Source organism: Trachypithecus francoisi, unplaced genomic scaffold, assembly GCF_009764315.1.
Source record: "Trachypithecus francoisi isolate TF-2019V2 unplaced genomic scaffold, Tfra_2.0 Lachesis_group20, whole genome shotgun sequence".
NCBI classification, from domain to species: Eukaryota; Metazoa; Chordata; class Mammalia; order Primates; family Cercopithecidae; genus Trachypithecus; species Trachypithecus francoisi.
Window position 1 is genome coordinate 42,554,615 of NW_022681466.1, and position 24,325 is coordinate 42,578,939.

A 24,325-nucleotide genomic window follows, 5' to 3' on the forward strand; every position below is an offset into this window, starting at 1 on the left:
ACTGCAGAATCATTGTTTTAGTAGCTGATGAGAGTCCCTGTTCTTTAGGGCTTTAAAAACAAAACAGTAATGTTATTTTTGACTTGAAGACAAACTACTTTTCTAGCTTTCACCTTGTACCCTGAGCGATTTCATTCACTCGTATGCCTCATACTTCCAAGTATTTTAGGCTAGTGACCCCTGTTCCCCATTTCCTGAAATCCTCTTGGTCTCGGAGGCAGCTTTGTTTGTCTGTGGCTGTGGAGAAGGCTTCCAGCATCTTGAGTGAGACTGAATTGGGAGAACTGCTGGGGCTGATACTGGGCTGTTTTCTGTCTCTACTGACCTGTTCCAAGTTCCCCCACTGTAGAAACAGGGACCTAGGCCAGGGGGTCCCTCCACATCTTGGTAACAGGAGTCAGGGAGGAAACCATGGGCCCCGAGGCCCTGTGTCTGTCTCCTGGACCAGTGCGGGGGTTTCTACTCCCTTCTTTCACAAATGGAGGTAAGCCTGTGTCTGGCTGCCCCCTCAAAATACAGAATACTTTAGTAAGCTGAATGAAAATCTGGCCAGGCACAGTGGCTCATGCCTGTAATCCCAGCACTTGAGGTCAGGAGTTCAAAACCAGCCTGGCCAATATGGTGAAACCCTGTCTCTACTAAAAATACAAAAATTAACCCTGTCTCTACTAAAAATACAAAAATTAACCCTGTCTCTACTAAAAATACAAAAATTAACCCTGTCTCTACTAAAAATACAAAAATTAACCGTCTCTACTAAAAATACAAAAATTAACCCTGTCTCTACCAAAAATACAAAAACTAACCCTGTCTCTACTAAAAATACAAAAATTAACCCTGTCTCTACTAAAAATACAAAAATTAACCCTGTCTCTACTGAAAATACAAAAATTAGCTGGGCGTGGTGGTATACACCTGTAATCCCAGCTACTCAGGAGGCTGAGGCAGGAGAATCACTTGAATCCAGAAGGTGGAGGTTGTAGTTAGCTAAGATCACACCACTGCACTCCAGCCTGGGCAACAGAGTGAGACTCTGTCTAAAAAAAAAAAAAAAAAACAAGAAAAGAAAGTCTCTACTTCTACGATCTGAGGTGCCCACAAGAGATTCCACCTAAACAACAAGCTGCTGTGGTTTCTTTGAGCAGAGCCTCTGACCTCAGACGTGCAGTACACGGAAGTGCAAGTGTCCTCAGCTGAGCCTCACAAAGGTAAGTGCCACTCGAGTGAGTCCCCAGGCATTGCCTTTGGCTTGGGTGTAAACCCCAGGGGTGGCGGGCTGCTGTGTTCAGTGAGAAGAGTCTGTGCACCCTCAGTTGCTCCAAAGGAAGTGATTAGCAGACCTACCGGCCTGCTAAAACTGGAAGGAGCAAAGGCTCTGGCCCTGGACCTGTCTCAGAACTATAAAATTTCAATAATTTAAAAGAAAAAAAAAAAAAACCAGGCACAGTGGCTCACACCTGTAATCCTAGCACTTTGGGAGGCCAAGGTGGGTGGATCACCTGAGGTCAGGAGTTCGAGACCAGCCTGACCAACATGGTGAAACCCTGTCTCTACTGAAAATACAAAAATTAGCTGGCTCTGGTGGCGTGCACCAGTAATCCCAGCTACTCAGGAGGCTGAGGCAGGAGAATCACTTGAACCCGGAAGGCAGAGGTTGCAGTGAGCTGAGATTGTACCACTGCATTCCAGCCTGGGTGACAGAGCAAGACTCTGTCTCAAAAAAAAAAAAAAAAAAATATATATATATATATATGTGTGTGTGTGTGTATATATATGTTTTCTTTATGTATATACAATATATTTTATCATATATTTTATGTATTTTTATTTTTATATATTTTATGTATAATATTTTAATATTTATATTATTTATATATTTTAAATAATATATATATATTTTTTTCTTTGTTGAGACAGAGTCTCACTCTGTTGCCCAGGCTGGAGTGCAGTGATGTGATCTCAGCTCACTGCAACTTCTGCCTCCTGGGTTCAAGCGATTCTCCTGCCTCAGCCTCCTGAGTAGCTAGGATTACAGGTGTGCACCACCACAGCCGGCAAATTTTTTTTTTTTTTTTTTGTATTTTTAGTGGAGATGGGATTTCACCATGTTGGCCAGCGTGAATTCGAACGTCTGACCTCAAATGATCCACCCGGCTCAGCCTCCCAAAGTGCTGGGATTACAGGCATGAGCCACCACACCCAGCCTCAATAATTTTAAAACTTAATTAAAGAAAAATAGAGACAGGGTTTTGCCATGTTGCCCTGGCTGGTCTCAAATTCCTGGGTTCAAGTGATCTACCCACTTTTGTCTCCCAAAAGGTGGGATTACAGGCAGAAGCCACCACACCTGGCCAATTTTTGATAATTATTAGTTATGATACTACTAATAATAGGTAAAATTTATTAAGCACTTACTAAGTGCCAGGGAATTAGGAAGTACTGAGCAATTTGTCCCTTCCAGAGGTAGACCCCTTGCCCACACCCAGTGTGTTCCTAAAGTTGCTTGTGCAGACTGAATGTGTGTAAATCAAATGCATGTTTCAAGGTATCGAGTGCTTTGCCATTTAGAGGGACACTTAGGTAAAGGCCTTTGAAAGCACAAGATCCCTGTCCGTGTGAGCAGTGGCACTGATTTTACACCTTGGGTTTTGTTTTTGTGTATGTGGTTCTCTCAAGGGCAGGCTGGCCTGGAAGTCCCTGTCTCTGATTCTGTGCTGGGGAAATGGATGCAGAGTGGGCTGCTTCATAGCAAATACTAGAACATCAATCTCGTTTGCTTTGGGCACCATAAAAAAACATGGATCTCCCGGCCAGCCACGGTGGCTCACACCTGTAATCCTAATACTTTGGGGGGCCAAGGCAGGCGGATCACTTGAGGCCAGGAGTTGGAGACCAGCCTGGCCAACACGGTGAAACCCCATCTCTACTAAAAATACAAAAATTGGCTGGGTGTTGTGGCGCGTGCCTGTAATCCAAGCTACTGGAGAGGCTGAGGCAGAAGAATCGCTTGAACCCGGGAGGCAGAAGTTGCAGTGAGCCAGGATCACGCCACTGCTTTCCAGCCTGGGCAGCAGAGCAAGACTCTGTCTAAAAAAAAATTAAAAATGCATCTCCTAACCCTCCTCCTCCTTTGCTAATCCAGATTGGGCAGTACACGGTCCCCGGGGGTCACTGCACACTCCTGCACGCTCAAAGGAAACAGTGGCTCCTGCACGCTCAAAGGAAGCAGTCTCAGAATCTTCCTGCCCAGCTGGGAAGCTCCCTGGGATCACTGCCATCTGTCTCCCTTCCTCTGAGGCTAACCCCAGGCTGCATCCACCTAGCCAGGCAGGCCTGGGGCAGTTTTCCAGACTGTGCAGGCTGAATGCGTGCAGTTTTCCAGGCTGCGCCAGCCAGACCACACGGCAATGGGGTCCTGAAATCACCCCTTGCTCCGTGACCTGGGAGGAGTCTTGCATTTCTCCTTTTCTTCTCTTTTTGAGCCTGGGCTGAGTGTCAGCAGGTGTATGCACAGAACCTTCCTTACAGAGATGCCCCGCAGAGCCGCTGGGCTGTATGCTGCACCACTGGGGCACACTCCCATAGCCTACCAACAGAATGGCCCCCGGGGACTGTGTACTGCCCAATCTGTACAACTCACTTCCGAGGCTAGGCTGGACCTGAGGGGGTAGGGAACATGGCAGGCCTGAAGCTCTCTTCCTCTTTTTTTTTTTTTTTTTTAAGACAGCCTTGCTCTTGTCGCCCAGGCTGAAGTGTAATGACACAATTTCGGCACACTGCTTCCTCTGCTTCCCGGGTTCAGGCTATTCTCCTGCCTCAGCCTCCTGAGTGGCTGGGATTACAAGCATGCCTGGCTAATTTTTGTATTTTTAGTAGAGACAGGGTTTCACCATGTTGGCCAGGCTGGTCTAGAACTCCTGACCTCGGGTGATCCACCTGGCTTGGCCTCCCAAAGTGCTGGGATTACAGGCGTGAACCACCATGCCTGGCCTCTTCCTCTTTATTTCATTGTAAAGTGATTCACTTGTTGAGATAACAAATTGTGATTAAGGCTCGTGATGGACCAGCCACTATGAAGGCAGCACAGGCACATACAGATCCTCCTTTGTGGAGGGACAGCCTGAGAGGGAGCCAGGAACACACTGCAGCAAAGGCTGGGTGGCATCAGTAATCATAAGTGCCTGGAAGGGGAAGAACAGGGTGCGATGAGAAGGCATAAAAGGTGACACCTTTTCTGGCTTGGATGGCCCAAAGAGGCCTCTTCGAGGGGTGACATTTAAGCAGGGCCAGAAGGATGCAAAGAAGGTAGCCCCACCAGGAGGGAGGGGTGTCCCTCCTGGAAATAGGAAGTCCCAGGAAATAAAAAGGACAGTGTGAGGCAGTTCAGAGCTTGGCTCATCCAAGATTTGAAAGGAGGCCCTTACGTCTGCAGAGTGAGCAGGACAGAAAGCAGGCGCAGGAAGCTGGGGAGAATGCAGGGCCTCTGAGGATTTCTTTGCATTCTATTCTAAGTGGATTCGAGAGCCTTTGGAAGGATTTAGACAAGGAAGTAACAGCTTTCAACTTTCTTCTTTAAAAAATGTTTTTGGCCGGGCACGGTGGCTCACACCTGTAGTCCCAACACTTTGGGAAGCCGAAGCAGGTGGATCACCTGAGGTCTGGAGTTTGAGACCAGCCTGGCCAACGTGGTGAAACCCTGTCTCTACTAAAAATACAAAAATTAGCCTGGCATGGTGGCATGTGCCTGTAATCCTGGCTACTTGGGAGCCTGAGGCAGGAGAATTGCTTGAACCCAGGAGGCGTAGGTTGCAGTGAGCCGAGATTGTACCACTGCACTCCAGCCTCAGAGATAGAGTGATACTCCATCTCAAAAAAAAAAAAAGTCCTCGTGGTTGGCATGGAAAACAGACTGAAGGAGGGCAAGAACAGAAGCAGAGAGACTAGTATGTTATCACCAGGCAAGAGGGATGGGCGGGCACAGTGCTGGCAATGTGTGGATTCTATTGTAGATATATCTTGGACTCAGATTGCAGCACCAGATGAAGAATTGAATGGCCAGGATGGGAGACCTAATTACTGCCTGCTGCTGCTGCTGCTGCTGCCGCTGCGTGTGTGTGTGTGTGTGTGCGTGTGTGGCAGGGTCTCGAGCTGTTGCCCAGACTGGAGTGCAGTGGTGCCATCTTGGCTCACTGCAACCTCCACCTCCCGGGTTCAAGCCATTCTCCTGCCTCAGCCTCCCGAGTAGCTGGGATTACAAGTGCCTGCCACCACATCTGGCTAATTCTTTTAATAGAGACAGGGTTTCACCACGTTGGCCAGGCTGATCTCGAACTCCTAACTTTCACTGATCTGCCCACCTCAGCCTCCCAAAGTGCTGGGATTGCAAGCATGAACCGCTGCACCTGGCCCTGGTTTTCTTTTTCTTGCTTAAAGATGGGGAAGGGTTGAAGGGACAAGAAGGAGGTATTGTAATGCCAGCACTTTGGGAGGCAGAGGCGAGAGGATCACTTGAGCCCAGGTATTCAAGACCAGCCTGGGCAACAAAGCAAGAACTCATTTCTACAAAAAATTTTAAAATAAGGAGGTATCGAGACCAGGATTGGGTGAAGCAGAAGTGGTCAGCATGTGTCCTCCTTGCCAAGCTGTGCAGCTGCAGGGCTGCCATCACCTACCTGGCCCCTCTTTCCCCATTTGCACAAACGCTGTGGGGGCTGCAGAGGTCCAGACCCACAAGGAGGGTCACTTGGGGGCAATGGAGAGCTTTCTGGGGATTCAATATGAGTTTTCTAGACCCATCCTCCTCCTTGGCAGCTGAGGAGCAGTGTGGGACGTCAGGCCTGAGCCTCAGGTGTTCCCTCTCTGCCTTCCTGTGGGTGGAGAGCCAGGTATTACCAGGTAAGAAAAGGGGCTTTGTGGGTACAAGGCCAGTGGTGAGTACATTTGACCTGGTCTTAACCAAGCCAGTTCCCTGTTCTCAAGGCTTCTTCCTCCTATGGAGGAGGGGATGGGAACCACATCCAGCTCTGACCCTAGTGGCAGCCAACCAAGTAGTCACTTGGGGTGGAGGAGGGGCAGGAAGGAACTCAGTAAATCCTGGTATGCTGCATGTTTGCTCTGAGACTAATTGCTGGGAAAACCCCATGACGTTGAAGCCATCTCCTTCTCTGTTAACACAGAGAAAAACAGAAGCCAAAATAAAGCCCCATCCGGAAACATCCCTGACAGCAGAGACAAACAGCCTGCCAGCCTGGTTTACTCATTAGCAGGCAGCTGCTGCCGTGGAGCGGGTGGGGAGGGGAGGTAGTGATAAGCTACAACTCTGCCTGCCCACCCGTCACTAAGCTGGGCAGATTTGGGAGCAGCTGCAACTCTAGCAGCTCCACCAAGAAGCAGAAACCTCCCCTGCTGCCCTGGCTGGTATGAGTGTTACAGCATCCCCAAGGCCACCAGAGAGGTCTCCAGCTGCCCCTTGTGGGCCTGGGGACCATGGGGTTCCCAAAGTGTGCAAGGTGTCCGGGCCCCCAGGCCCAAACACCAAGACCTCTCCCCCCATTTATTCCCTACCTGTCCCAGCCCCCACTGTAGGCCTGGGTCAGAGGGTGAGCTGGCCGTGACTGCCCCCGCACCATGCACCTGGTACATGGCATTCGGCAGCATTTATTGCAGTGTCTGTGTTGTTTGTGCACCTGTCTGCCTTGCAGCCTGGAGCTCCTGAAAGCTGGGACCAGGCCTGATCACCTTTCCTCTTCCACAGTGCGGGGTTCACACTAGGTGGCTAGGATTCTGCTGAGTGAGTGACTTGGCCAGGCCTGACATCAAGCAGAGGGTGTCTTGGGGATGTGGAGGATCCCCCAATAGGGATGGGGATCCCTACAGCTTCCCTTGAGGCCCCCACATCTGGCGCCACAGAGAGTGAGGGGTGTGTGGGCATCTCTGCTGTCCCAGCAGTGGGGCACCCTGGTGGCTCAGTCACTCTACTGAGTTCCAAATCCTGTTTGGTGCCCTGGGGAAGTCAGTGTAAGGCCCTAGTCTCCCCAAATGCCCCAAGTTCAACTGTAGGGATCTGACCCACCCCCAGGCTTTCACCTCACAAATGGTTCCTGACACAGGAACCACCACCATTATTGTCACTTCAAACTTGGACAGGTGCCCCTGGGCAGCTGAGCAAGCCCAGGAATGGGACATGTCCAAGACCCCAGCTGTCGCCCCAGAGGAGGTGCCAGGGAGATGGTCTTGGGAACAAGTCACGTCAGTGTGTTGTGGACAAATGTCACCAACATGCTATGAAGCTTAGGGGGCCCTGTAACTTCCCAGGACACAGAGGGAGGGTGAGTGTGGGGGTGCTGGTACATGCGTGAAGCTCTCCCAGGGTTGCAGGGAAATGGGGCAGGGAGAAAGGGCAGTGCTGGCTGTGGAGGAGTGTATGTGGGGCCAGGAGGTGAGAGTGGGGTGCCCCTGGAGCATGGTGAGACGAGGGCATCTCAGTGCAGGTAGAGTCCAGGGTCACACCCCGGCTACCCACTCTGAGGAGGGAAATGCACTGACCGTGGCACAGGAAGTCCCTTGCCCTATCTGGGGCTCCCTTTCCCCATCTGTAAAAGGAGAATAATGGCCCACACGACATCAGGCTCTTTTCTACAGAGAGGCTTCCTGGGCCTCTGTGCAGGTGACAGGAGCTGGGAAGTGGCCAGGTTCCATCCTGTTTCCTCAGGGTTGGTGGGTAGGTATGTGTGTGCACACCCTGTGTGCGTGAGTGCGTGCACACCCAGCTTGCATATTTGTACATACAGTGTGTATGTACGTGCTGTACGTGTGTATACAATGTGTGCAGACACACCCAACACACTGTATGAGGGTGTACATAGCACATATACACATTGTGTGCATGAGTGTGCGTGTGTGTACGCTGTGTGTGTATTTTTGTGTACACATCCTGTGCCCATACCCCAGTGTAAGGTAAACAGATGGCAGGAAGGGCGCCCTTGAGTCTCCCCCGGGTATACACCACACCCTGGGTCAGTCATCGTGCTGCTGTATTGAGAGGGTCTAGCCCAGAGGATCTCAGCCTTGTCTGCATATTAGAGCCCCTGAGGAGCTGCTAAAAAAACCAGCACCAGGGACCCGCCCCCAAGACCGATCCAACCAGAAGCTGCAGTGAGTTTCAGGAGCCAGCAGTGAAAACAGCCAGCCCAGCTGTCTAACCCTGTAAGAGTTCTCAGTCCTGGCTATTCCTGGGGTCACTGACAACCCCCAGGCTCTAACCCAGACCTTGGGATCTGGTTCTGGATCCCGGGGTCTGGGCTCTCAGGTGATGGGGAGGCCATAGCCCAACCCTGCATTGAGGGACCTGGCAGAGTGTCTGGACAAGGGTCACGGTGGCAGGGGAAGAGGAACGGGGCCACCAAGCTGGAGGCTGCAGACCCTTGCTGGGGCCCCTCCATCCGTGGCCCCTCAGGTCCAGGATTCCTCTGGAGCATGTGGCCCTGCTCCACAATGACCTGCTGACCTCCTATTCCCAGACTAGAGGTGATGCTGGTTAAACCAAGATCTTCTTCTTCTTCTTCTTTTTTTTTTTTTTTTTTTTTTTGAGATGGTGTCTCACTCTGTTGCTCAGGCTGGAATGCAATGGCGCAATCTTGGCTCATTGCAACCTCTGCATCCTGAGTTCAAGCGATTCTCGTCCCTTAGCTCCCGAATAGCTAGGATCACAGGCACGCATCACCATGCCCAGCTAATTTTTTGAATTTTTAGTAGAGACTGGGTTTCGCCATGTTGGCCAGGATGGTCTCAAACTCCTGACCTCAGTGATCTGCCGCCTCACCCTCCCAAAGTGCTGGGATTACAGGCGTGAGCCACCACGCCCAGCCAGGATCTTCTAATATCAGAAATGACAAGGTCTCCGGGTGCTTCTGGACCTGGTTCTGGTGGGGTGCAGTGGTGGGGTACAGCCTCGCCTGCAGAGCCTCAGACCTTTTCCTATGACTGCAGTGGACTGACCTGGTTCCCAGAGGCAGCTACTAACTTATGCCTGGTCCTTTTTCCAGATCTAGTAAAGAAGGGCACAGAGACAGTGTACAGTGAAGTCCGGAAAGCTGTCCCTGGTGAGTGAGGTTCCCCAGTGCCCCAACCTGGGGAATGCCCCTTAGAATCACTGATGGGGCCTTGGGAGTGGGCAGAGAAAAGAGGAAGCAAAGAAGGCCAAAAAAGGGGTGCCACCTCTTACACCAGTGCTCTGGGCTCCCTCTGTCCCACCCCCCTTAAAAAGTCACTCGGATTATATTTACTATTCATTTAGTCAACGAGCACTTCTTGAGTGCCTGCTGTCCCCAGCCAGTGACCCTTACCTGCTCCCCACACAGGCCCTGGTGGCTGGGGTTCCCCAAGGTCTTGGACGTCGAGCGTTTTGCTTTGGAGACTCCCAGTAGCTTCAGCCTTTCTTCTTTTTTCTTTTTTTTTTCTCTTTCTTTCTTTTTTTTTTCTTTTAATATGGAGTCTTGCTCCGTCACTCAGGCTGGAGAGTACAGTGGTGCAATCTTGACTCACTGCAACCTACACTTCCTAGATTCAAGTGATTCACCTGCCTCAGCCTCCTGAGTAGTTGGGCTTACAGGCGCCCACCACCATGCTCAGCAATTTTTTTTTTTTTTTTTTTTTTTTTGAGACAGAATTTCGCTCTTGATGCCCAGGCTAGAGTGCAATGGAGCGATCTCGGCTCATCACAACCTCTGCCTCCCGGGTTCAAGCAATTCTCCTGCCTTAGCCTCCTGAGTAGCTGGGATTACAGGCATGCGCCACCACACCCAGCTAATTTTGTATTGTTAGTAGAGACGGAGTTTCTCCCAGTTGGTCAGGCTGGTCTCGAACTCCCAACCTCAGGTGATCCGCACGCCTCGGCCTCCCAAAGTGCTGGGATTACAAGTATGAACCCCGTGCCCAGCAGCTTCAGCTTTTCTGACAATAGACTGACTTTGGGAGTGGGTGTGGGTTGCAGGTCTGCTCTGTTTCCTTTGGTTTGGCTGGCCCCACTTCACTTCCCGTGATGACCCACTGCTTCCTCATGGAGGGCTTCTCCCGGCACTGAGCACAGAGCTTAAGCAGACCCGGAACTGGGGGAGTTCAACAAGTCCCTTTTTTCGGGGGTGGGGGTTATAATAACTGTATTCAATTCTGGTGAAATGAGATACACAATGACAACTTTTAAATTCTGAAAGTAAGTCAGCAATCTAAAAGACATAAACATTTTAGGGGAAATAGTGACTATGTGAGTATCTCGCTTTGTACAGCAGACCTCTATTTAAGTGGATTCTTGAAAAGGGAATCATTAAAATGGTCCAGGACATTTCTGCAAAGGGTAGCTACTCCGGCTGGGAGCGGTGGTTCATTAAGCACTCAGTAAGTGCTTTATTTATTTATTCAAAATAAATAAATAAATGTAAAAGGATGGCTCCTCTGATTACAGTCGGCAAACCAGCAGCAGCAGCAATATCAGGCCCGGCCCAGACCCACAAAAGTAGTCTCTGGAATCTGAACTTAGCCAGCCTCAGATGTTTCTGATGCTGCCAACATTTGAGATCACTGTTTGTGTTTTGTTTTGTTTTTTGTTTGAAACGGAGTCTCACTCTGTCACCCAGGTTGGAGTACAGTGGTCCCATCTCAGCTGACTGCAACCTCTATGCAACACCCCCTGGCCCCTAAGGCTTGTGATTCTCCCAAGTAGCTGGGACCACAGACACACACCACCATGCCCAGCTAAGTTTTTGTATTTTTGGTAGAGATGAGGTTTTACCATGTTGCCCAGACTGGTCTTGAATTCCTGAGCTCAAGCAATCCACCCCCTTCGGTGTCCTAAAGCACTGGGATTACAAGTGTGAGCCACTGCACCAGGCAAAAAGCATTGTTTTAAAAGAACCATCCAATTCTCTGAAGACCCTGCTTTTTATCTGAAACACTGATCACTCCTTACTTCACTTTTATTTTTTTTTTATTTTTTTATTTTTTTTGAGACGGAGTCTCGCTCTGTCACCCAGGCTGGAGTGCAGTGGCCAGATCTCAGCTCACTGCAAGCTCCGCCTCCCGGGTTTACGCCATTCTCCTGCCTCAGCCTCCTGAGTAGCTGGGACTACAGGCACCTGCCACCTCGCCCGGTTAATTTTTTTTATTTTTTAGTAGAGACGGGGTTTCACCGGGTTAGCCAGGATGGTCTCGATCTCCTGACCTCGTGATCCGCCCGTCTCGGCCTCCCAAAGTGCTGGGATTACAGGCTTGAGCCACCGCACCCGGCTTTTACTTCACTTTTAAAAGTTGGTATATTTGTAAGGAGAACAGAAACTCAACCCCTTGCGGAATTTGACCCTGAATAATTATTGAATAACCAATTCTCTGGGGAATTTTTGGCTCCAGTACCTCATTTCACAATCTCCATATATTCAGAGCTAACAAAATGCAAATCTGACAATAAATAGGCGTTCTCTATTTGTCTAGTGTAAGGGAAAGTTATAAGTGAGGTAGGGTTCAAGGTTGCTCCCATTGTGCAATTGTACAAAAATGCCCCTTCTGCTTTCTTGGTGGTCCCTGAGGTTGTTCACTTTCTTGGACAGAGCTGAAGAGTTCACTTTCAGTTGCTTTGGTTATGCAAAAGCTCCTATTTGAGCACTTACTGTATGTGCTAAGTGGTCTAAGTACATCATCTCTTTCAATGGGATTTGTCAATGAGATTCACAACAAATCCCATTTTACAGTTGAGGCTACTGAGGCATAGAGAGGTTAAGACGCTTGCCCAAGATCACACAGCAAGCAAGCCCCTGAGAATCGTTCCTCCCCGGAGTGGACTCCACGCTCTGGATCACTGAGGTATACTGTCTTCGGTTTTGGGAAGTGGGATGGTAGAAGGTGAAAGCTGCAGGGATCCTCACTGCAGGAGGCCAGCTCCTTCCCACCTCTGCCTCGAGGCCTCCAGCGAGGTCTGTGATCATCTGAGGCTACTGGTTGGAGGCCCTTTTATAGGTGGAGCGAGGCACCTTAGTGTGCGTTCTAGAGTCTATATAGGAAGGGAAAAACTTAACTTTTTTTCCTTTACTCTCCTAAGTGCTCCGACTGGGGCCCTGTGAATTGGACAAGCAGATTAACAAGAGAAAAACAGTTTATTAACATACATAATGCAAATCACACAGGAGAAACATCAATGATGAGTAACTCAAAGGGGCGGTTAGCACTTGGGGTCTATAAAGCATCTTAGGCTGATAACAGTGGCTTATGCCTGTAATCCCAGCACTTGGGAGGCCGAGGCAGGTGGATCACCTGAGGTCAGGAGTTGGAGACCAGCCTGACCAACATGGTGAAACTCCATCTGTACTAAAAACACAAAAAATTATACAGGCATGGTGGTACATGCCTGTACTGAGGCAGGAGAATTGCTTGAACCCGGGAGGCAGAGGTTGCAGTGAGCTGAGATCACGCCATTACACTCCAGCCTGGGCAACAAGAATGAAACTCTGTCTCAAAAAAATAAAAAAAAAAAATATATATAAAGCATCTTAACAAAGAGCAATAAATATGTAGAGAAATGACAAGACAAAGGAAAAATGGTTTTTGGCTTCCCAGGGTGGCAAACCAGGGAAGTGAATCAAGTGGCCACAAAGCTTCTATGGGGACATTTACAGCAGGCGTCTTTTCTTAGGAGTTTCTGCTTTTAGGGTTGGGCATGGTGGTTCATGCCTGTAATCTCAGCACTTTGGGTCTTTTCTTAGGAGTTTCTGCTTTTAGGGCTGGTGGGCATGGTGGCTCATGCCTGTAATCTCAGCACTTTGGAAGGCTGAGGTGAGAGAATCGCTTGAGCCCAGGAATTTGAGACCAACTTGGGCAACATAGTGAGTCCCCATCTCTACAAAAGAAGTAAAAAATAAAAAAATAAATAAAAATAAAAATCAATAGAAAAAAAAATTAGCTGGGTGTAGTGATACGTGCCTGTAGTCCCAGCTGCACAGGAGACTGAGGCAGGAGGATAGCTTGAGCCTGGGAGGTGGGAGGTGGCGTCTGCAGTGAACCGTGATTGCACCACTGCCCTCCAGCCTGGATGACAGAGTGAGACTGTGGGTTCCAAAAAACTTAACTTTTTCCCTTTACTCTCCTAGGTTTTCTGACTGGGGCTCTGTAAATTAGACAAGACAGATTAACAAGAGAAAAACAGAGGCCCTCTTTGTTTTTCTCGTTAATCTGTCTCAAAAAAAAAAAAAGGAAGAAGTAGTTTCCACTTTTAGTCAGATGAAGAAGCTCTGGGAAGACTTCTTTCTACATCTGAACCAGCTCAAGATGATCCTTATACCAAACGGCCATATTTTGTGGTGGCATATTCTGATTTCCTTCATCTGCTTTAGGGCAGCTGGCTATTCAAGTGGGTTCTCTCGTGGTCTCCAGGTTGGTGTCTGGGCTGTTGGAACCTGACCCCTCCCTCAGGCTGAAACCACAGGCATTGTAGAACCCATTCTTGTAGGATTTGAAGCGGTGTAGGGCACAGACTTTGCTGGGAGACATCGCAGTCCCATTCCGAGGCAGCCCCCAACCAGCTGTGTGACTGTGACCAAGATGTCTTACCCCTCAGAGACTCAGTTTCTTCAACTGTTAAATGCAAATGGGGTTAAATGAGATAGAATCATGGGAGATGGTACTGGTTATCCCCACAGTTATGGTATTATCCCTGCCACAGAGTGAGCATTTAATCAATTTCAGTTTAAAAACACAGGAGAAACTTGAGCCCTACAGAATTCAGTGTCTTGCCCAGAGTACTACTAGAGCAATCTCCTGACTCCCAGGCCAGGCCTCCCACAGCACCACCTGGGCCACCTGGAGTCGGGGCTCTGTCCCTCTGCAACCTGGTCTCTAAACTGGCAGACCATTAGGGAACCTGCCAGGTCTCTAACCTGCCCAGGGTTGAAGGTAGAGAGAGCCCTGGGTCCTGCATGGGCTGTAGCCCTTGGGGCCTGCAGCTGTGTCTCCAACCCACCTAGAAGCCTCTGGTCCTGGAAGCCAAGGGATTTCTTGTTTCTCAGTGCTTCCTTGAGGAGAGGAGCCCGTAGGACATGGCTGATTCTCTCTCTCTTTCCTTTTCTTTCTCTTTCTTTCTTTCTTTTTTTTCTTTCTTTCTTTCTTTCTTTCTTTCTTTCTTTCTTTCTTTCTTTCTTTCTTTCTTTTTTTCCTTTCTTTCCTTTTTCTTTCTCTCTTTCTCTCTCTCTCTGTCTCATTCCTTACTTCTTTCTTTTCTTTTCTTCTCTTTTCTTTCTTTTTTGTAAGACAGAGTCTCACTCTGTTACCCAGGCTGGAGTGCAGTAGCACAATCACGATGCACAGCAGCCTCTACCTCCTGCTCAAATATTGGCAGCATCAGAAACATCTGAGGCTGGCTAAGTTCAGATTCCAGAGACTAGTTTTGTGGGTCTGGGCCGGGCCTGATATTGCTGCTGCTGGTTTGCCGACTGTAATCGGAGGAGCCATCCTTTTACATTTATTTATTTATTTTGAATAAATAAATAAAGCACTTACTGAGTGCTTAATGAACCACCGCTCCCAGCCGGAGTAGCTACCCTTTGCAGAAATGTCCTGGACCATTTTAATGATTCCCTTTTCAAGAATCCACTTAAATAGAGGTCTGCTGTACAAAGCCAAAGTGCTGGGATTTAGGCGTGCGCCACCTGAATGCTGGGTTTTTCTTTCTTTCTTTTCCTCTTACTGGTTTGCTAGAAAGCAGGCATCCATTTGAGGAATTTTTCTCCTAAATTCTCTGGGACTTCCTTAATATAAACCATCTTCTAAGTAATCTCTTTTCCTCCACTCCCTACATGAAATCAGAGAGATTCTCTCCTGTCTGCCTGGGGGAAGGGAGATGATTCTCCAAGGAGCCAGATCCTTTAGCCAGCAGTAACCCACCCACTTAGGCTTCTCCCACACTCATCCTCAACCTCTCTTTGTTCAAGTCCTCCCCAGAGCCCAGAGCTCATTAAGGATCATCATTTCTTTATTTCTTTTTCTTTTGTTCTTTTATTTTCTTTTTTTGAGACGGGATCTTCACTCTGTTGCTCAGGATGGAGTGCAGTGGCGTGATCTTGGCTCACTGCAAACTCCAGCTCCCAGGTTCAAATGATTCTCCTGCCTCAGCCTCCTGAGTAGCTGGTACCACAGCTACTGCCACCACGACTAGCCATTTTTTGTTGTTGTTGTATTTTTAGTAGAGACAGAGTTTCATGATATTGGCCAGGCTGATCTTGAACTCCAGACCTCAGGTGATCCACCTGCCTCGAACTCCCAAAGTGCTGGGATGACAGGCATGAGCCAGCACGCCCAGCCAGATCATCATTTCTTATACATCATCATAACCATCCCCAGATTCTTTCTCATTGCTAAATTCTTCAGCAGCTCTTTCCTCTGGATATTATTCCACCTCTATAGACTGCAGATTTCTTTTGTTCTGTTTTGATTTTTTTCTCCCTATACTCTAATTCTCTTGTGGTTGGGAGAGTCCCTTCCTCCTCGGTCACAGTTACAGCTAATATGTATTGAGCACTCCCTGTTTGTGAGACACTTGGAGCCCTACCTTAATCCTCAAGATCATACGGCTGATGGGGGTTCTATTATTATTCTTGCTCTGCAGATGGGGAAACGGGCCCAGAGGTTAATTAACTTGTCCTTGTTCCACAGCCAGTGGTAGAGCAGGGATTGAACCCAGGAGGCCTGGCTGAAGTCATGCTCTTCAAAGCCTTCCTGTTCCCTCTCTTTTTTTCTCTCAATTGGTTTGTTACCAATTGCTGTCAGTTGTTTGTTGCCAAACCAATTGACTGCATTCTTCTCTGTTTTCCATCTTTCTTAGTCTAGTTTTCATGTTATCTGCATAATTGGAGAACTCTGTCTACTTTTTTTTTTTTTTTTCTTCCAGACAGGATCTGGCTCTGTCACTCAGGCTGGAGTGCAGTGGCATGATCTTGGCTCACTGCAACCTCCATCCCCCGGCTTCAAGCATCCTCCCATCTCAGCCTCCTAAGTAGCTCGCATCTACTTTAGACTTTAAGAGTAATATTCTACTGTGGCCTGGGTGACCCTGGGCAAGTCGTAGAGCCTCTTGAGACCTTGATCACCTTCTCTGTAAGATGAGGGATGGTCTGGATGCAGGTCAGTGGTCCTCGGGCTTTATTAAAACATCGATTGTTTGGCAGCACCCCAATCCCTGTGAATTTCCCATTCACTAGGTCTGGAGCGGTGCCAAAAATGTGCATTTCTAACAAGTGCCCACATGCAGCTACTGCAGTCACACTAGGGCCCGGGCTTTAAAAACCACTCTTGGCCAGGCGCGGTGGCTCAAGCCTGTAATCCCAGCACTTTAGGAGGCCGAGACGGGCGGATCACGAGGTCAGGAGATAGAGACCATCCTGGCTAACACGGTGAAACCCCGTCTCTACTAAAAATACAAAAAACTAGCCGGGCGAGGTGGCGGGCGCCTGTAGTCCCAGCTACTCCGGAGGCTGAGGCAGGAGAATGGTGTAAAACCCGGGAGGCGGAGCTTGCAGTGAGCTGAGATCCGGCCACTGCACTCCAGCCCGGGTGAAAGAGCAAGACTCCGTCTCAAAAAAAAAAAAAAAAACCACTCTTGATGCTGTGTGTTCCTTTCCGGTTGTGCCAGGCTAAGGCTCTGTTCTTGTTGGAAGGAGTAGGGGCTTTCTCACCCTCCAGAAATCCTGGAGGGATCTTGCAGCATTGGTGGGCAAGTAAAACCCAGAAATACTGTGCTTATTGGAGGGAAGGTGGTATTGAGTGAGCCCCCTAAAACAGGGGGGCCGGTGTGGGGTAGGTCTTGGACAGATCAGTGAGCCAGCTGGGTGCAGAGTGGAGTCTTAGCTGGCCTTTCTTCCTCTTGTTCGCCATCATCTTCTAGCCTGCAGTACTTCAGGGTTGCCTATTTTGGGAAATGGCTTACAAGGCACAGTTCTGGCCCTTAAACCCCCTTTCACCCCCTGACTGATACAAAACAAACCCTCCCCTAGATAAGCAAAAGGGCATGGGGCAGGCCTGCCTCCAAGGAGCAGGCCCAGGGCCGAGGAGAGAGAGCTGGGTGCTGGCACAGGAGGCTGGAGTTTGATGGGAAAGCTTGCAGACAGCGGGGAGCTGCCTGGTCTTTCCGGTCTTGGCTTTTGGCTCTAAGCACAGCTTTTTTTTTTTTTTTTTTTTTTTTAATTGTTGTATCATGAGGCCCCTTCCACTCAGCTGCCTCCCCGCTTTAGGGGATGGACACAGCACTGGCAGGGATCCTGTGTGTCTCAGTTTCCCTATTGACTTTCTATGGCCTAGAGATATACAGTAGAATTCTACACTATGTTTTTTTCCCACCTTTTTTTTGAGAGAGGGTCTCTCTCTGTCACCCAGGCTGGAGTGCAGTGGCACAATCTTGGCTCACTGCAACCTCCGCCTCCCAAGGCAGGCCCCTCTGACTCAGCTGGGACTACAGGCGTGCAACACTGCACCCAGCAAATTTTTTAGTATTTTTAGTAGAGATGGGGTTTCATCACGTTGACGAGGCTGGTCTTAAACTCCTGAGCTCAAGCAATCCGCCTGCCTCAGCCTCCCAAAGTGCTGAGATTGCAGTGCCTGGCCCACTTTTTTTTTTACTTTTTACAATTTTATTCTTAAAATTGTGGTAAAACACATATCACATAAAATTTACCATTCTAACTCTTAAGTGTCCAGTTCAGTGGCACTAAATACTACACTTTTGGTTGTCACTGCGTGGTGGACAGAGAAGAGAATGCTACTGCGTCTCATGGATAGAGGCCAGGGATACCACTAACCATGCAACAATGCACAGGACAGCCCTCTCCCCACCACAAAACACCACCCAGCCCAAAATTTCAACAGGGCCACCATGGAGAAACCCTGGCTAGAGGAATTTACCTCCGCAACTCCTCCAACAGGAGAGCTGGTTTTTCTCTCCAATGCCAGCTCTCGCCTGCCCTCTGTCTTGGTAGGTGACTTGGGGCACATCCAACCTGATTACTGTGGCTCTGGATGGGTGCTGAACCTTGCTCTGGGCACCAGCCAGTCAGAGAGGCCCACCTCCCCATCACAGAATCTGTTCACTCAACGGTCCATCTTCTACTTTTTTGTTGCTGTTTTCCGGTTTTTTTCTTTCTTTTTTTTTTTTTCAAGACTATATCTTGCTGTGTCACCCAGGCTGGAATGCAGTGGCATGATCTTGGTTCACTGCAACGTTCGCCTCCTGGGTTCAAGTGATTCTCATGCCTCAGCCTTCCAAGTAGCTGGGATTGCAGGCACGCACCACCACGCCCAGCTAATTTTTGTATTTTTAGTAGAGATGGAGTTTCACCATGTTGGCCAGGCTGGTCTCAAACTCCTGGCCACAAGTGATCTGCCCGTCTCAGCCTCCCAAAGTGCTGGGATGACAGGTGTGAGCCACTGCGCCTGGTCTACCTTCTACTTTCTATTTGCCTGGAATTCAGACTTCTAGGATGTTGCTTAAGGAGGCAGAAACCCTAGTCCTCACCACATCCCCTGCCACCTAGTATACCAAGAATGACTGGGCTGAGAGTAGCCGTGACAGGAAATGGCTGAGAAAGAACTGAAGAAAAGGAGGCCTCTGTGCCAAGTCTCCCATGGGAGGAAGAGAAGAGCACTTGAGGATCAGTTCCCACCCATCCTGTGAGGCCCAGAGCCAGTGAGGCCAGAGGGGCACTGCCAACCTTACCCCTAGGGAGGCATTTCCTACTTTGGCATGCAAGATGGTAAAAGAGCATCCCATGAAAAAAATGGATGCTACCTCCAATTCTACTTTGGTGGTGACTGCTCTGTTACCAAAAAAACAAGAACTGCAAGTGTGTGTGGAGTGAGTGTTCCATCAGTATTTGAGATTTTAGCATTGTGTCTTCAGATTGCTTTAGAAAATGCTGACTTGAGGTTCTTTCTCTGTTGGGAAGGAAGTTCCAGAGCCCTTGGGAGAATAGGAGGTTCCAGCAATCACGGGGTCCTTTGGGTCCTTGCAGGTCAGATTTGCGTTGGGGGTGCTGTCCCCAACCTCACTCAATGCATGGAAGTTGACACAATGGCTCAACATTACCCTTGGGCTGATTCATCATTTGGCTGTTGACGCCAGCCTCTGGCCCAGCCAGGACAGAAAAAGGGCCTCTGAGGAACTTCTGGCTCTGTTCCCTCTATGGGGGAGGAGCAATGGACTTGTGATAAGACAGGGTGTTAGGGTGAGGTGGACTTGGGGAAACAGGATATTTCTAAATTAGAGAAACAGAAGGGTTGTGACCCCCGCTGTGACAGATGGGCCCTGAGCCTGCCCGTGGTCCAGGAGGACCTGTATGTGAGCTTGGGGCTGGCTCTATACCGAGGCCCCTTGGCATGCTTTTCTCGATAAGACTGAGGACTTATGGCCCTCCCACCATTCCCTCCACCACCTTCGAGAACAGCAACCATCCCCAGTGCCCACATCACTTCTTGGGGTCTCCCCCAGGCAGCAGGTGAGGTTTCCATGACTTCTCTGTCTTCAAGTCAGGGTCCACAGTCGGCTGTTTGGGAATCTGCCCCAACATATGGGCCGCTGACCATTGGGTGGGGGTCCTGGGGCAAGCCATACCCATCACTTGCCTCTCATAGTGAAGACCATCTCTAATGAATGCAGGCAGGGATCACCCACCACCCATGCAGAGCTTCCTGCTCTCATTGGCTTTTCTCACCCTCACCGTCCTCTTGCTGACATCTGGTTGGGACCATTTGCGCAACTGCAGACTGGCAGGACCAGGCAAACACAGTGGGTCGCCTGCCAGGAAGGTGGTGTGAGACCGGGCGCGGTGGCTCACGCCTTGTAATCCCAGCACTTTGGGAGACTGAGGCAGGTGGATCACCTGAAGTCAGGAGTTTGAGACCAGCCTGGCCAACATGGCTAAACCCCATCTTTACTAAAAATATAAAAATTACCCAGGTGTGGTGGTGGGCACCTATAATCCTAGCTGCTTGGGAGGCTGAGGCAGGAGAATTGCTTGAACCCAGGAGATGGAGGTTGCAGTGAGCCACTGCACTCTAGCCTGGGCGACAGAGCTAGACTCCGTCTCAAAAAAAAAAAAAAAAAAAAAGAAGGTGGTGTGGGCTCCTGGGCAGTTGAGAAGAGACTCCTGAGGGGAAGGGAAGGGGAAAGAGTTGCCCAGACCTGCTAAGAGCATTGGCAATGCTTCTGCCTCCTGCTCTGTTGAGTCTGCTCCTGGAAGGGATTGACAAAATAGTATGAAATCTAGAAATAGCTTTATTCCCAAAGAGGATACTGGTGGTGTTATTGAAAAGAGCAAAAACTTGGAAAGAACCTATATTTTTAAAGTAAGGAATTGGTGAAGTCAATAGTTGCACATCCATTTAACAATTATTTAGTAGCTAATTGGACAATTATGCTTAAGAAGTTATCAGAAAAAGTTTATAAAGCCATGTTACATGAAAAAGTTAAGTTATAAAGTGGCATATACTGTATAATTATAACTGCTCCCCTGCCTCCCTGCCCCCTAAAAAGTCAAATCATAGTGGAAAATGACTAGAAAAAAAAAAAAAAAGCATCAACAGGGTTTGGAGAATGAGGCCAGAGATCATTTTTATCTGCTACTTCCTACTTTCCCATAGTTTTCATTTTTTTTCTTAAAAAAAAATGTGCTACTAATTTTTTTTTTTTTTTTTTTTTTTTTTGAGATGGAGTCTTGCTCTGTCGCCCAGGTTGGAGTGCGGTGGTGCGATCTCAGCTCACTACAACCTCTGCCTCCCAGGTTCAAGTGATTCTCCTGCCTCAGCCTCCCGAGTAACTGGGACTACAGGTGCCCACCACCACGCCTGGCTAATTTTGTATTTTTAGTAGAGATGGGGTTTCGCCATGTTGGCCAGGCTGGTCTCCTGGCCTCAGGTGATCCGCCCACCTCTGCCTTCCCAAATGCTGGGATTACAGGCATGAGCCACCACACCTGGCCATGGTACTACATTTTTAAAAAACTGTTTAAAATATTAAATGAGACCGGACATGGTGACATAGCCTGTAATCCCAGCACTTTGGGAGGCTGAGGTTGGCGGATCACCCGAGGCCAGGAGATCGAGACCAGCCTGGCCAACATGGCGAAACCCCATTTCTACTGAAAATACAAAATAATTAGCCAGGCATGATGGTGCGTGCCTGTAATTCCAGCGACTTGGGAGGCTGAGGCAGGAGAATTCCTTGAACCCGGGAGGCAAAGGGTGCAGTGAGCCGAGATGGTGCCACTGCACTCCAGCCTGGGTGACAAAGGGAGACTCTGTCTCAAAAAAAATAAAGAAAATTTTAAATGAAGTGCCAGGGACTTTATATGCATGTCTTGTGGAGCTAGAGGGTCCCGGGGAACCTGTCTTTGCACACAGGAGCCATAAACCTCTAAGGGCACCTGCGGGCTGATGTCTCCCGGCTCTTGCCTCCTCCCTCTTTTCTCGGCCTGCTCCTGCTCCTGTGACGTTGTTGGGGCGGTTGAACTGGGTTCTTTGCATTGCTCACTGCCATGTCATCCTTTGTTTTGCAGATGCCATGGAAAACAGATACTCTGTAAGTACACATTTCATATACATTATATTTAAAAGTACTCCACTGAACAGTGAAATATTTCCAGACTCACCCATGTCCTGCATTCCCACGAATTCTTCCCCACTCCCTACTCTGTTTCAGACCAGGAGCCCTGGGCTTCTCTGACTAGCCTTGACCAGTTCTGATTTTGAATATTCTCTCTTGCAATTTCCATCATTACATCTCAGCCCACATGTGAGGGATTGGGACTCTAGGGTGCTTAGCACCAAACAAGCAAAGCACACATTTCGATTAATGGCAGAGTCTAGGCTCTGGAAGTGAGGCAGATCTAGGGCGTATGCTTGGAGGAGTGGAGAAGCTGACAGCTCAGTGCAATTTAGCCGATACCAATTACCCACTACACACCAGGCCATCAGCTGCAGGAGACACTCAAGGTTCTCCTTCTCAGTTCACCTCCTGTTGAGGGAATCAGACATGTGATCACTTATCATAAAGCAAAGTGAGCTATGCCAGAGCCTATGGGAACATAGAAGAGAGACCTGGCTAGTGGCCTCTTCCCCGAGGAATCATTTGGATGGGCCGTGAAGAATGAATGGAGCGATGGCAGCATCGAGGGAGAAAGATCAGGAGCACAGGGGTGAGGGATGACCAGTTTCAAGCAGCGTGGGATGGGAGAAGAAGAGTGTGACAGTGACAAGTGATGGGAGAAAGATAAGTCGGGGCTTAAATCCAAAGGACTTACATGCCTTGTCTTGTTAAGAAGTTTCATTCTGTAGGAAATAGAGTTAGGAATCTGCTATTTGGCAGATGGGAGGGTTTATGAAAGACACAGAGGCCCACGTTCAACTTTTGCAAAGACCTGTCTTCCACTCCCAAACTCCTGAGGTCAGGAGTTTGAGACCAGCCTGGCCAACATGGCTAAACCCCATCTTTACTAAAAATACAAAAATCACCCAGGTATGGTGGTGGGCACCTATAATCCTAGCTGCCTGGGATTTTTTGTGTGTGTGTGAGCTACCCAGCAATGCAGGAGTTAACTGGGTAGCTAATATCTTAAGAAATGAGGCATTTGCCGTATAAACTTCTTTTCGGTCTGGGAAGAACCTTCAGCAAGATTTCTGGTAGCTCTTCCAGTGAGCCCCTGGCTTCCTTTGTTTTGCCCATGTCTGGACTCTTGTAAAACAGAGCTCGTTATGCCTTTGACAGACAGGAAGCCACTGATATTCCTTTTATGGAAGAAAGCTATGAATTTAAGGAAAAGAGGAATGAAATGAATGGTTGTTTTTTGTTTTGTTTTGTTTTGTTTTTTTCTAGCCAGAACCCACTCAGACTCCTGAAATCAGAGATTATTGTGTCACTGGGACAAGGAGCCCAATTGACAGATGAGGAAACTGAGGCCTGCAATGGTAGAACAGCATGCCTGGGGTCACCTGGATAGCTAATAGAGTGAGGAGCCCGGGCCTCTATACTCCGTGGCCAGTCCTCTGTCATGACAGAGACTCCTTCCAAGATGTGAAGTGCTGTTCCAGCAATAATCTCTTTGAGAGAGTGGAAAATGAGGTCTTTGCTCCCTGGGCAGTGCGGGACACAGATGTGTTCTCCTGGAGCGATAAACATGGCCGGGTCCACCCAAAACACCCTGTAGGACCAACTTATTTACTTTGTCTTGAATCCAAAGGGTGTCTCTGGACAAAGGCTCTGAGCTCCAGATCAGACAGAACTTTCCCCAGAAGCTGGCCCTTGGGCATCAAAATCTGCTCCCAGGATGGTCCTGAGAGCTCACCCATGGCTGGTCCTGTCCCCCCAGAAAAAAGAATAAAGTCATCTGGTGGGAGCACAGGGTTTCCAGCCATTGGGAAAGGAATTTTGAACCTTTAAGCAAATGGGTTTTGTTTATAAAAGAAGCAGGTATAGCTTCCCTAATAATCAGCTGGTGTGGGTCAGGAGAAAATTAATTGAATTGCCTAGTGGGGAAATGGGAGGAGATTTCCTTCCTGAAATCAAACCTGGCGATCATTCCCAGTTGTTTAATGGCCGTTGCCTCTGAAAACATTGGAGGAAATATCTTAACAATGAGATAGCCACTTAGCCAAAGACTAATTTGGTATTGTTTGACTTGCTTCAATGGCACATTCTGACTTCATTTTTCCTCTGCCATTTTTACCTTGTTTATAAATTGTGTGTGTGGCCGACGTAGACAGATAGCGTGGAAGAGAACACCCTGTACTTAAATGAAAGGGGTGAATCTGGACCTATGACAGTCTTGGGATCTTGGAGAGAACCCTGCCTTCTTACAGAAAGAAAGGCAATTGCCAGCTATAGCTCACCTCCCCACTTCCTGGAGGCCAGGAGGCAGCTGGGCTACAGTGGAAACTGCCCAGGTGATAGGATCAGGGGATGGGAGGGGAGCTCCAGCTTTCCAGCTGTCTTTTGGGTGATCCTGTCTTCCTCAGGCTCAAGCTTCCTATTCTATAAAGTGGAGGAGATGGTGATGACGATGATGATAACAGTAACCTCTTAGGATTTTCTTAAGGATGAAATGAGCAACTGCAACCACCATATAAAAGCTGTAAGCTGCAAACCACCACATACAAGCTGGTTGATTTCAAGCTCTTTTCATCACTTGCACAATAGTAGGTGTGGATGGGGGAACTTAACTTGATTTGGCCATGAAATGACCCTGCCACATATGGAGAACGTAGCAGTTGCTTACCTAAGGCATAGGATTCAACCAAGGCCAGGCTTTGA

General features: G+C 48.7%; 1 protein-coding gene across 10 annotated transcripts in view; it reads left to right on the plus strand.

Annotated features, from left to right (window-relative positions):
• Positions 1 to 24,325, plus strand: part of PECAM1 (platelet and endothelial cell adhesion molecule 1) — a 101,453-nt gene that overhangs the window by 72,321 nt on the left and 4,807 nt on the right. For 5 of the 10 annotated variants that reach the window (XM_033183966.1, XM_033183965.1, XM_033183964.1 and 2 more), the window contains 3 exons: positions 1,146 to 1,208; positions 9,045 to 9,101; positions 21,576 to 21,598. In XM_033183966.1, coding sequence (XP_033039857.1) covers positions 1,146 to 1,208; positions 9,045 to 9,101; positions 21,576 to 21,598 — 143 coding nt within the window. The remainder of the gene's footprint in view (positions 1 to 1,145; positions 1,209 to 9,044; positions 9,102 to 21,575; positions 21,599 to 24,325) is intronic. The other 5 variants (XM_033183969.1, XM_033183970.1, XM_033183971.1 and 2 more) reach the window with 5 other exon arrangements.